The sequence below is a fragment of the Macaca thibetana genome, chromosome 3, assembly GCF_024542745.1.
Source record: "Macaca thibetana thibetana isolate TM-01 chromosome 3, ASM2454274v1, whole genome shotgun sequence".
NCBI classification, from domain to species: domain Eukaryota; kingdom Metazoa; phylum Chordata; class Mammalia; order Primates; family Cercopithecidae; genus Macaca; species Macaca thibetana.
Window position 1 is genome coordinate 166079635 of NC_065580.1, and position 12826 is coordinate 166092460.

The 12826-nt window shown below is 38.6% G+C and overlaps 3 protein-coding genes across 5 annotated transcripts in view; 2 read left to right on the forward strand and 1 right to left on the reverse strand.

Annotated features, from left to right (window-relative positions):
* SOD1 (superoxide dismutase 1) overlaps positions 1-12826 on the reverse strand; it is a 1049346-nt gene that overhangs the window by 837591 nt on the left and 198929 nt on the right. Inside the window, exon 1 of one of the 3 annotated variants that reach the window (XM_050786104.1) lies at positions 1923-1932. The exons of the other annotated variants lie outside the window; for them this stretch is intronic. The gene's annotated coding sequence lies outside the window, so the exon portion shown is untranslated. Of the gene's footprint in view, positions 1-1922; positions 1933-12826 lie in introns of those variants that run through there. 3 annotated transcript variants of the gene reach the window in all.
* Positions 1-12826, forward strand: part of TIAM1 (TIAM Rac1 associated GEF 1) — a 1375699-nt gene that overhangs the window by 726333 nt on the left and 636540 nt on the right. The gene's annotated exons all lie outside the window — the stretch shown is intronic.
* Positions 5373-6094, forward strand: LOC126951712 (keratin-associated protein 7-1). The gene has a single exon (XM_050786116.1). It carries the CDS (start codon positions 5434-5436, stop codon positions 5695-5697), a length of 264 nt encoding a protein of 87 aa, XP_050642073.1. The 5' UTR covers positions 5373-5433; the 3' UTR covers positions 5698-6094.

The window sequence follows — 12826 nt, forward strand, 5'->3', positions numbered from 1 at the left end:
TCAAGGCAGAGACGATGGTGTGACGAGGTGACAGCAGACAGAGTGAAAAAGTGTGATGGATTTGAGCTATATTTTGGAGGCAAAGCTGAACGGACCTGGGGACGGAGTGGTTGAAGGAATTATCATGAAGAAAGAAATTTAGTTTTTGTTCTGAGCAGTTTGGTGGTAGTGTTATTTACTGAGATGAGAAAGGCTGGAGAAGAAGTGAGTGTCTAGGAGAAAATTAAGAGCTTAAGTTTTGACATGTTAAAAATTATTTCTACATGAATATTCACAGTAGTATATTTATAATAGCCAAAATGGGAAGCAATGTAAAAGCCTGTTAGCTGATGAGTAGATAAGCGAAGTGTGGTATATTCATACAATGGAACGCCATTTGACAATAAAGAATACTGATACATGTGACAACATGGATGAATACTGAAAATATTGGGCTAAGAGAAAGAAATCATATACAAAAGGCCACACACTGTATGATTCGATTTATGTGAAGTGTGCAGAATAGGAAAACCCACAGAGACAGAACTTAGTTTAGTGTCCAAGTGGTGTATAACATTTGGGGAGAGTCTTTAAAAGCTACCATCGGCTGAGCGTGGTGGCTCACGCCTGTAATCCCAGCACTTTGGGAGGCCGAGGCAGGTGGATCACCTGAGGTCAGGAGTTTGCGACCAGCCTGGCCAACATGGTGAAACCCCGTATCTACTAAAAATATAAAAAATTAGCCAGGCATGGTGGCGGGCGCTTGTAATCCCAGCTACTCAGGAGGCTGAGGCAGGAGAATCACTTGAACCCAGGAGGCAGAGGTTGTAGTGAGGCGAGATTGAGCCACTGCACTCCAGCCTGGGTAACAGTGCGAGACTCTGTCTCAAAAAAAAAAAAAAAAAAAAAAAAAAAAGAAAAGGAAAATCTACTATCACTTGCCCCATTCATCTTCCCTTGTTTGTAATATTTCAGATAATGAAAGCACTGTCAGCTTAAGTCTTTTGAATGAGAACTTAATTTAGTAGTTGTAAATTGGGAGTGGCTTTTAGTGGTTACGGGGTTTCTTTTTGGGGTAAAGAAAGTGTTCTGAAATTGGTTATTGGTGATGGCTGCACAACTCTAAACGCACTAAAACCCACTGTACACTTTTTGTACATTTTTGGGTGAATTTTATCATATGTGAATTACATCTCAATAAAGGTGTTATTCCAAAAATGGTTTGATATGGTATTTTGTTCTGAGTTTTCTAGAAAGCAGAATTTCAGGTGAAGGGCTCATGTACTATTGCTTTCTTAAGGAGCAGGAGTGAAGGGTAAGGGAAGTAAAGCAGGGAAGGTGGAGTGCTCAAATGAAGATGCCTCATCCAGTTGACCATAGCTAAGCAACTATGTGCTGCATTCCATGAGACTATTCCCCAAGAAGCTGTCTAACTCTTTTAGGACTGTCTCAGGCAAGTCTGTCCATGGAGAAAAGGTGAGAATATATCCACACTTCCACTGCTTTTTGGTCGAAAGTTTGCTCCACAGGGCATTAACTGCCTTACACTTCCAGATTTTGCAAGCATGGGCCCCAGATAGGTTCCACTATCTCTTTCTTAGCTGCTAATGGTAAAGTCCCCAGGTGGGAGATGACAGATGTCTGGTGAGGCGCTGAGGCAAAGCTCCATCATTTTGTACCAGCTTGAGGTGAGTTGGAACCTACACCAAGATGATTCCTATAAGGGCAGCTGCATAAGAGGCGGGAGAGGCTGGGAGGCTATGAGTGGGGTCTGATCCGTGCCTGATAAAGGTTCTCAAATTTCCAAGTGAGTATGTCAAGTAGGCTCCTTATTGCTTATTTTTTTCCTTGTAAATACTATGTGTCAATTCATTTTCTCTTTTCTTTAAAGAAAATACATGCATTCAAATAAGTCAAATAAAATCTGGTGTTAGAACTATCTTCCCCCCCTGCTCCACCGCCAAATCAACTGGCCTTGAGGGATTTTCTTTGTAAAACTCATATGGCAACTTTTCCCTCAATTAGAGTACATAGTGATTAGGGGGAAATGGAGAAAAGAAAACAAAGAAAAGGAATTAAAGCTATATGCTAATCTACAACCAAAGGCTGACTAATAGTACATGAATTGCAAAAACAACCTATGAAACCTCTATATTTAAAATTGTGCAGTATTAGAATTATCAGGACTATTTTAAATTATGATATGTAAAGTCCTAAAAATCTTTTTATGTCTGTCCTTATCTAATCTTTTGAAATATGTGTTAAAATGTGTTAAAATTATTTTAGCTCATGTAAGGGACAGAAACTCTGTGGAAGTCATTAATGTTGTTCTGTGACATTGTGGGCTTTCTCCCTGCAGGCATATAGTAGCACTACTCTTCATGACCTGTGAAGGTAGATGTGGCTGTGGAACTTACTTTAGGAAATGAGGAGAGTGTGGAAGTGGTGTATAACACTTGAGGAGAGCCTTTAAAAGCTACCATGGCTTGCCCCGTTCATTTTCCCGTTTGTCATATTTCAGATAATCAAAGTACTGTCAGCTTAAGTCTTTTGAATGAGAATGATGTGTATCCAAGAAACTCACCAATGTGAGAGGAATTTGTAGTGTGAGCAGGCAATAAATTTCTGAACACGGAAATTTTGGATGTCTGTTACAGCAGAAAACTAGCCTTTTTTTTTTTTTTTTTCTAGTTTTTAGCAGCAAAAGCTAGACTGATATGTTCTTCAAAAAAAAAAAATGCAATGAATTATAGATTTGAGGCATTTAGAAGCTATAGCCCTTTAAAGCCTTAATGACATATCAAAAGCAGGACAGTAAAGTAGTTAAGCGCATGGCTTGGAGGTAGATGACATGGGTTTGGAGCTTGATTCTGCTGACTATTAACCATGTGACCTTCAGTAATTCTCTTAAACCCTCTGGACTCAGTTTTCTTATAAAGAATCATAATACCCACATCATAAGATCATTATAAAAATTAAATGAATTAACACTTGTCAAATGCTTAGAATACTGCATAGTAAGCCTTCTTACTATACATATAGAAGTGAAATATATAATTAAGTAGTATATGCAAATTCTTTAGAACAAAGCCTAGCACAGAGTAAGTCCTCAATGAATATTTTTTGTTATTATCAATATTTAAAATAAAATCATTGAATAGCAATCAAGTACTTGACTGATAATTTTCTCTGGGAATGTCTAGTAAGAGATAGGAAAGTAAAAACAAGCTAAGCAGAAAATATAAGTTTTTCTTTTGATTATGGGTTAGAAAACCAGCACTCACACAGGTAGGTTTTACCTCTGAGGAGACGCTTGAACGCATTGCTATTACTTTCCCTTTCTAATCAGGTATGTCCTGAGACAAGAGGCAGAGAGCATCAAGAAATGGAAGAAGACAAAGTAAAGCTTTTTCTTTAATTACCTCTATCATCCAGAATTAAAGGAAATAAGTCACCTGCGACTGAAACCAAACACTCCTGCCAATGAGAGATAGGCATCTCTGGGCAATTTCACACAGCCCAGCAAAAGTTTCTTTGAATTCTCATGGCAAAGTGGCCCTGGAATTTATCAGGATGATTTATTCATCAGAATTATCTGAGATACCCATTACAAATATAGATTTCCAGAATCTCAGGTGGTGGTGGTGGGAGAGGAGAGTTCCTGGAATTCGGAATTTCAAGCAAATTCTTTAGGAGATTCTTCCACCTGCTTACATTTGAGAACCCTAAATCTAGTCCTATAGTTTATATGGAGTAACTGAAATACCACTGCCACCTGGTGGCAGCATATACAAATTACAGGTTCCAATGTCATTGTGTGATAGAATCGGTAGTGAATTTTTTCAAGTCACGCTTAATTCTTAGTCATCCCTGCCCTCTTCTAATCACAAACGTATTTTTGAGTTTTCTGGATTATCTGATACAGAGTTTGTATAATTTGCACGCTGAGGACACATCCTCTTACCATTTTAATTTATTCTTTTTGTTAAACTGAATTTGAAAATATAACATTTTTCTTTAACTTTCTCTATACACTCTTATGACATTTAATTAATTTTTAGAATAAAAGAAATCATATCCAGTTATAGAACGTTCTGTAGGCAGCTCTCTGTCAGAGAAACTGAGAGATAGAATCTTAAAGAGTGAGGGATGTCTGAGAGGAATGATTAGTTTTGCCTATTGGACTCTATGATTGTCTGTTAAGCTGGAAATAAAAAAAAAGGAACGGGCATTCGGGAAGTTTTTTCTTCTACTTTCAGAGAATCTTGACTTTGATTCACATATAAAAAGATGATGTCTTAAAGCTTTGAAATGGAATAGACTTAGCTTTGCTGAGCTCAGATCCTTCATGGTTTACTTTCTTCATGAGAATTGGTTATGTAAGGCAAAATAAGAGCAGAAGGAAGTGTTGCATCCTTAAACATAACTGGCATTTCATAATGGATCATGGTATTCAGGCTTGTTTTATAGGAGTCAGTAAGAAGCCAGCGTGGTATAACTTGACTCTGAAATTGGGCATCATCCCACTCAGCGCCAGTGTGGCAACTCCACAAAAGACAGTTTGGCAATGTTCAAGATGATTTACAAGCAAACATGGTATGTTCTCCATGAAAAATAAAATATGTATTAACAAACAGAATGCTCATAAATGAAATAGATGAAAATTACTTGCAGGTTATCCACAGCCAACTTATTATTTGGCACCACTGCAGCCTCTGTAAAAACACCTGTTTGGATAGGTTTGTGTAGCAGTGCTTTTTAAAATAAAAATACATTATTGAGGTAAAATTTGTACAACATAAACCAAGTCATTTTAAAGGTAACAATTCAGTGGTATTTAGTACATTCCGAGTGTTTTGCAACCAACACCTCTGTCTAGTTCCAAATGATTTTCTTCACTCCAGAAGGAAACTATGTACCCATTAACTAGTTGGTATACACTTGTTTTAAAATGGCACATGGGTGAATTTCAAGAGGTTATAGAATTTCAGTTTGATGTTTCAAAATAATGTTGAAAAGACCTCAATATATGGCTTTGTCTTGGCTTGAAGTGTTTGCATTCTTGCCAAAGCTTTTTTAGTCTAGCTATGTCAGTTGGGAAGAGTTTATAATCAGAGGATTTAAAGAGTCTCACATGATGCAATCAAGAACAGTAGTTAAACTATGGGACTCTGATGAAAAGAATTCGATTGCGTGTCAAGCATGGTCACTGGCTTTAAAATAGTACAGAGAAAAGCCAACAAAAATGTGGGCAATGAGTCTGTGCATTCCTTATAAGCATTTTATTAGAAAAGAATGATATTACCTATGCAAATTAGTGGGAAGATGTTTAGACAGAGGTGTTGTGCCCACCAGCTTGAGGTATAAAAAGCCCTGTGTGGGAAGAGACCTTCATTCACACTTGGGTAACTTACCCTTCACAATCCATCTAAATCCTTCTCAACTGCTGCCACCATGACTCGTTACTTCTGCTGTGGAAGCTACTTCCCAGGGTACCCTAGCTATGGGACCAACTTCCACAGGACCTTCAGAGCCACCCCCTTGAACTGTGTTGTGCCTCTGGGCTCTCCCCTGAACTATGGCTGTGGATGCGATGGCTACAGCTCCCTGGGCTACAGCTTTGGTGGTAGCAACATCAACAACCTGGGCAGATGCTATGGTGGTAGCTTCTATAGGCCATGGGGCTCTGGCTCTGGCTTTGGCTACAGCACCTACTGATGGATCAATGGCTCCAGTGACTACAGGACTCTCAATTAATTCTCTGCACAGAACAACCTGAAGAGCAATGACTGTCTTCCTACATTCCCGTGTGCTTGGGTGATACATCTTCCATTTTCTTGCTGACTTCTTGCTATGGTCTTTGTCTTTGATGCTGCTGGACAAGTCACCCAGGACTCAGGTGCTGAACTGATACTCATCTACAGACAAAGGAAGCAAGATGCATTTTTTGGGTCATACTTGAATTTTAGCAGTGAAACAAGTAGTTTGCCTCTCATGATTGCTCTGCTCATGTATTATTAGCTTCTACATCAACATTAATGTATTACAAATTGGGTGTGGGTAGGAAGGGGATTTTCTGTTAGTCTCCTAATAAATCTATTTACTTCAGCATAAATATTTTTGTCCTGGTTATTTATTTTACTTTGCTTTTATGCGCTTGAATTCATCAGTCAGTTTAAACCTGTAATGGTTGACTTTAACCAGATTTTATTCTGATTTCAGACTATATAGCCAGGATAGGGTGATGCCTAAACATTTTTAATTTTTATATTGATATTTCAATTTAAAATACTCCCTGGAAATGTCCCAAATTTAACCCATATATACTGCAATTGTTGGCATTTCTCAAAGCTGATTATAAAACAGGAATATTTCTTAACTGTTGAATGCTAAAACATGTTTTCTTTTCTCTTTTCCTCAGTGACACGATTCCATTTTGGTCCATTTCTCCTTTCCTACTGTTTATAGAACTCAGCTCTGGGGAAATGTGAACCCCTCAGGTTGTTGGAAGAATTGGAAGTAAACAGATTTAGTTATGAAACTCTATTTTTAAGAGCTCCTAAGATTTGATCAATAAAGGGAAGCCAACAACTAAAGTCACATATTATTTTTTATCCTTTTTGATAGATGGGTTTTATTTTCTCCACTTTCTTCACCTCTGATTATACATATAACTGGTACTACAAATGAAGTGTTTGTTCTTTGAAATAATGGTTGCCATCAAAAGCACTTGAAATGGTATATGGTCTACACTTAGAAAATGCTCCCTGTCTTCCTTACTGAAAAATCTCTGCTTTATTGAAGCAAAATACTTTATGTCTGAATTAAAACTCTTTCATTCACATATCATGTATTTATTGCACCTCTGCCTGAGAGAAGGTGCTCGATTAATTGTTCATTGACTTTACTTGTTAAATCTCTGCTTTATGGATGCAAACTATTGTATTGTGCAATGTAAAGTTCATTTATTCACGCATCAAGTATTATTGGACCGTAGCCACTGTGTTAAGAGTTTTGCAGTTGTAAAAACACCTAAGAAGAGGTGCTTTTGATCTGAGAAGCTGACTATCTTCGAGATTTATTCATTCAAGAGGTACTCATCACATAGTATAGCACAGCATTGGCTTAAGATTTGGGGACACAAATCTTAGAGATAACTAAAACACAATCGTTGCCCTAAAGAATTAAATACACTTTATTCAATATTTAAACGGCTTTTAATAGTCTCCTATTTTATGTCAATCAATGTGCTGTAAATGACTATCCAAAGACAGATAGATACTCCTTTCTCATTTGCTTCCCAGGACCCAAAATGGAGACAGTCTGTGATAAGAGCCATGTATACATACGAAGTGTTACAGGCTTGCATAGAAGGGAAGCTTCGGTATGTAAACATGACCATGAGAGGGAGTAAGAGTTACATATCAAGATGGATATGGCTGTGCAAATGGGAAAAAGAATAGGGCTATTTAAAGATGAAATAGGTGATCATCGGCAAGGCTCCAATACATAGGTAGGATGACCTGTTGGTGGAGAGATTCCAGGGGTGCTGAGTACTGGATAGGTGATTTCAGATCTCTACCAACCATGAAACTTTAGATTCTATCTTTATGACTAACATTTATTTTCTATTTTAAGACCATAATTGTTTTGTATTTTGTTAATTAATTTTTATTTAAAAAAACTTCAAACCTATGGAAAATTTGCTGCAATAGTGAAAAAAGTCCTGCATTCTCAGATTTACATTTTTCTTCCATTGAATATATTACATACAGTATATATGCTATACAATGTATATGTACAGTGTGTGTGTATCTATCTATCTATCTATCTATCTATCTATCTATCTATCTATCATCTATCTTTGTATGTATCTATGTATCTATCTATCTGTCTAGATAGCCACTCAGAATAGGTGGCAGGTATCATACCATTTGTCTTAAGAACAAAGACAATATAACTATACAAATTAAATATTTAATATTAATATAATACTATTCTCTAACCCAAAGTGCATACTCAAATTTAATCACTTGTCTCACTAATGTCCTTTGTACTTTTCTCCTCCCTACTTTGGGATCCAGTCCAGCATTATGTATGTCTCTTTAGTCTTCTCCAGTGTGGACCAGTACCTCAACTTCTCTCTGCCTTTCTTGACCTCAACCAATATGAAGAATGCAGGTAGTCATTTCATTTCATAGAATGTATCTTGATTTGGGTTTGACTTTCCTCATGAATAGATTTATATCATGCACTTTTGGTGGAAATGTCATAAAAGTGATGCTTTATCCTTCTCAGCACATTGTATCAGGAGGCACGTTGTGTTGGTTCATGTAGATTTGGTTGACAGTAACTTTTATCACTTGGGGAAAGTTGCATCTTTCAGGTTTCTTTACTGTAAAGTTGCTCTTTGCCCTTCGTAACTAATAATTAATTTATGAGTTGATACTTTGACACTATGTAAATATCTTATTTCTTATCAAGTTTTTACTTGTCAATTTTATGATTCATCCACAAATTTCTAATTTTACATTAATAAATCCCTTTACATTTATTAGTTGGCATTCTACTGTAAGAAAGAACTTTCTCTTTTCCCCACTTAATATTTTTTTGTTTGTTTACTTATATGTGCCAATGCTTATATCAGTATGGGTTCATGGATTCTTATTTTACTCAATATATAATAATCCAATAATATTTATTTTGATCTTCAAAGTGCCTGGGATTTGGACAGTGGGAATACCTTCGTGCTGGCTTCTATGTCCTCTGGAAGTGTCCCCCATCACTATTTGATCATTTTCTTTCTGGCTCAACAAGATATTCCTGTCTGGCTCATCTTGAACTTTTCTGCTCTAATCATAGAATCAGGGATTTCTCCCAGGAACTCTCAATTTTTTAAATGCAGACTCGTATTTAGAAAGTAAGGGCTGGGTGGCCAGGCACGGTGGCTCACGCCTGTAATCCCAGCACTTTTGGAGGCCGAGGCGGGCAGATCACGAGGTGAGAAGATCGAGACCATCCTGGCTAACATGGTGAAACCTGTCTCTACTAAAAATACAAAAAATTAGCTGGGCGTGGTGGCGGGCACCTGTAGTCCCAGCTACTCGGGAAGCTGAGGCAGGAGAATGGCATGAACTCGGGAGGCGGAGCTTGCAGTGAACCAAGATCACACCACTGCACTCCAGCCTGGGCAACAGAGCGCTTAAGAACAAAGACAATATAACTATACAAAAAAAAAAAAAAAAAAAAAAAAGAAAGTAAGGGTAAGGGCTGGGCATGGTGGCTCATGCCTGTAATCCCAGCACTTTGAGAGGCTGAGGGGGTCGGATCACTAGGTCAAGAGATTAAGACCATCCTGGCCAATATGGTGAAACCCCGTCTCTACTAAAAATACAAAAATTAGCTAGACATGGTGGCGGGCACCTGTAATCCCAGCTACTCAGGAAGCTGAGGCAGAAGAATTGCTCGAACCTGGAAGGTGGAGTCTGCAGTGAGCTGAGATGGCGCCACTGCACTCCAGCCTGGCAACAGAGTGAGACTCCATCTCAAAAAAAAAAAAAAAAAAGTAAGATATGGGTGCTAAGGGAGCTCACTGCTGTGCTGTCATTGCTGCATATCATATGCTATGACAATCACTGCTATGACTCTTAATTGTCCTCCCTGATTTAAGAATGACTCACTCAGAAGCTGCGCTGGACTCTGTGTGTGGGAACAGAATTCATTGAGGGGCAAAATTTGCTTATGGTAAGAGAGAGGCTGACCTTTTGTTAGGAGGGAGGTCTTCAAATGCCGGAGTGTAAAGGTCCTTTGTGCTGACCAAGTGACTACACCAGTGGCCTCAGTACCCCCTGTTCTTCAACTAGATTTCATACCACCTTTCCTCTGTTTCAGCCTTAATCCTGTCATTTATTCTTAGTGTTGTGAGTCTCAGTTCTCTCTGGGAGTTTGAAGGCTCACTCCTTCCTTTAGCTCCCTCGTCACAGTTTCTGCTATGGCTTCTCTTTCTTTGTGATTTTCCTTCATCTCCTTTGCAACTTCCAGAAATGTAGTTAACTTTTCTTCAGTTGACATTATCCTTACAATTCTCTGTCATTGTTGGTTTCCACTCTTTCACTCCCTTACTATAATTTAATGGCTTCTGGTGAAGAAGGAGGGCGAAATCTGTTGGGTAACTCTGACATCTTGCACCTAAAAACTATATATTCCTTAAAGAGGGCCAAGAAGGGATTAACAAGTTACAACAACAACTTGGCTTCTCTTGCAGCAACAATGTGACAGATACAATAATAGATAATTTCACTATTTGCATAATAATTTTTAGTGGTAGATTTTATTATCCACCTATTATTGAAGAAGCCAAAATTCAAAAGTTAAATAATTTGTTTCAGGCTGTATCATTCATTTGTGAAGTAAAACATTAACATAAGAAAGGAGGGTCTGACTCCAAATCCATTCTTCCACTTTAAACAAACTATACATCACTTTCCAAATTATAGAGCTCTTTCCTAGAAATATCCCTGCTGAATACTTCTTATGCCATTAATAATTATACCTTGTGTTTACACAGTGAGTTAAAAAATACATCCCTAGAATTTTATTTAGTTCTGACAACTATCTTGGGAGATCAGTATCATGAGGAAATTGACAGAGACTAAGTAATTTGCCCAAGTGGGCAAATGTTCAACAGGTGAGAAAGGTGAAGCTTGAAGAAGAAGCTTTCTTTGTTCTAGTTTAGAAGTCCCATCTCTGTTTACTATTATATCATATTCTCATACTGCACTGTTGAAGCCTGCCAACCGAGACCACCAGGAATACTCCCGCGGACAAACAAAGTTGGGTTTATTAACTTGTTGCCACAACAGAGACCTCACAACAGGAGAAACAGCAAGATATCTCAGTAAGACAGTGTGAGAAGGGTTTGTTACAGGATTTGGGCTTGAATTAGTTAATTTTGGAGAAGATTAAAGGAAGCAGAGTCTTTTCTAGATTGCATACTGTATTAGTTCCAGAGCATCAAGCTGACATCTCTGACTCTTTCCATGCCCATTGTCCTGCCACTGATAACAGAGGCAGAACATTAATTATATGTTTGCCAATTTGACCTTAATTAATTGTATTTGTCCGTTCTCACATTGCTATAAAGAACTACCTGAGATTGAGTAATTTATAAAGCAAAGAGGTTCAATTGGCTCATGGTTCCATAGGCGGAATAGGAAGCATGGCTGGGGAGGCCTCAGGAAACTTACAATCATGGTGGAAGGCCAAGGGGAGGCAGTCACATCCTACATGGCTGGAACAGGAGGAAGAGGAAAAGTGGGAGGTGCTACATGCTTTTAAACAACTCTGAAACTCCTGAGGACTGTATTATAAGACAGCACTAGGAGGATGGTGCTAAGTCATTAGAAACCACCTTCATGATCCAATCACCTCCCACCAGGCCCCACTTCCAATATCTGGGATTACAATTCAACATGAGATTTGGGTGGGGACATACAGCCAAACTATATCACTGATTTTATCAAGATTCTCTAGAATTTTCACAAGCTTTCCAAAAAGATTTTAATAATTATTAGGCTCTATTCTTCATCTTGATACCAAGTCCTTAGATTTTGCCTTCTCACTGCCTCTAAGAAATCCTTTCAGGACTTCATTCCTGGTATTTCTACCTCAATTCACACCCGCATCATTTCCTGCCTGGGTTACTAGCCCAGCTACTTATCCATTCTGCCAGGCAGTCTCCAACCCATCTTTCATGCAGCAGGCACAAAAAACTCTCGAAACACAAGTTTAATCATGTAGCTTTTTCTGCAAACTCTTTGGTGACTTTTTTATTTATTTCTTACATCTTTCAGGACAATGATCAAGTAGAGGCTCACATCTACCAATTTTTCTAGCCTTATTTCCTACTTCTCCTTAACATGCTTCCTTTTCCCCTGCAGTGGTGACTATCACAGGTTTTTGTTCCCTTCTGCACTCTTCAATCTAGTGAACTCCTACAGATCCTTCAAAAGATCTTCCTCCACCCCAGGGTGCTTTCCTTTTCCCAGCTGAAAAGCCTTATCTTTGTTTACTTTGATGTCATATTGTTCACACTGCACTGTTGAAATCTGCTAACCAAGACAACCAGAAATACACCGATAGCCAAACAAGTTAGGCTTATTAACTTGTTGCCACAGTGGAGATCACAAAACATGAGAAACTGCAAGATACCTCACTAAGAGGGTGTGAGAAGGGGTTCGTTATGGGATTTGGACTTGAATTAGAAGATTTTCCAGAAGATTGAAGGAAGCAGAGGTCTCTTCTACATTGCATACTGTATTAGTTTCCCATTGCCACTGTCACAAATTACCACAAATTTAGTGGCTTAAAATAACACAAATTTATTTTTGTATAGTGCTAGAGGTCAGAAGTTCAAAATGGGTCTTACTGGGTAAGACAACACCAAATCAAGGTGTTGGTAACACTGCATTTATTCTGGATGATCTAGAGCAGAATTCATTACCTTGCATTTTCCACTTTCTCGAGGCTGCCCCCTGGCTGGATGTCCAGGCACCCCATTTCTTTGGCCTCAAGCTCCTCATCTGTCAAATGTATGTCCTGTTCCTGACCTGCTGCCTCTGCTTGGGGGCCAGGGTTGGGGTAAAGGGGTTTAAGAATCAAAACTGATAGCATCCGTCCCATGCTTGAAACCCTTTTTTGGCTCCACATTGCCCTCAGAATAAAGACGTGTGTCCCGGATGTGACTGTGTGGGCTGGCCCTGCCTGCACCCCAGCCCCCCGAGGCATTTCTTGGCTGTGTCCCTTATATCTTCAAAGACAACAGCACAGCACTTTCCCAGCTCTCTCC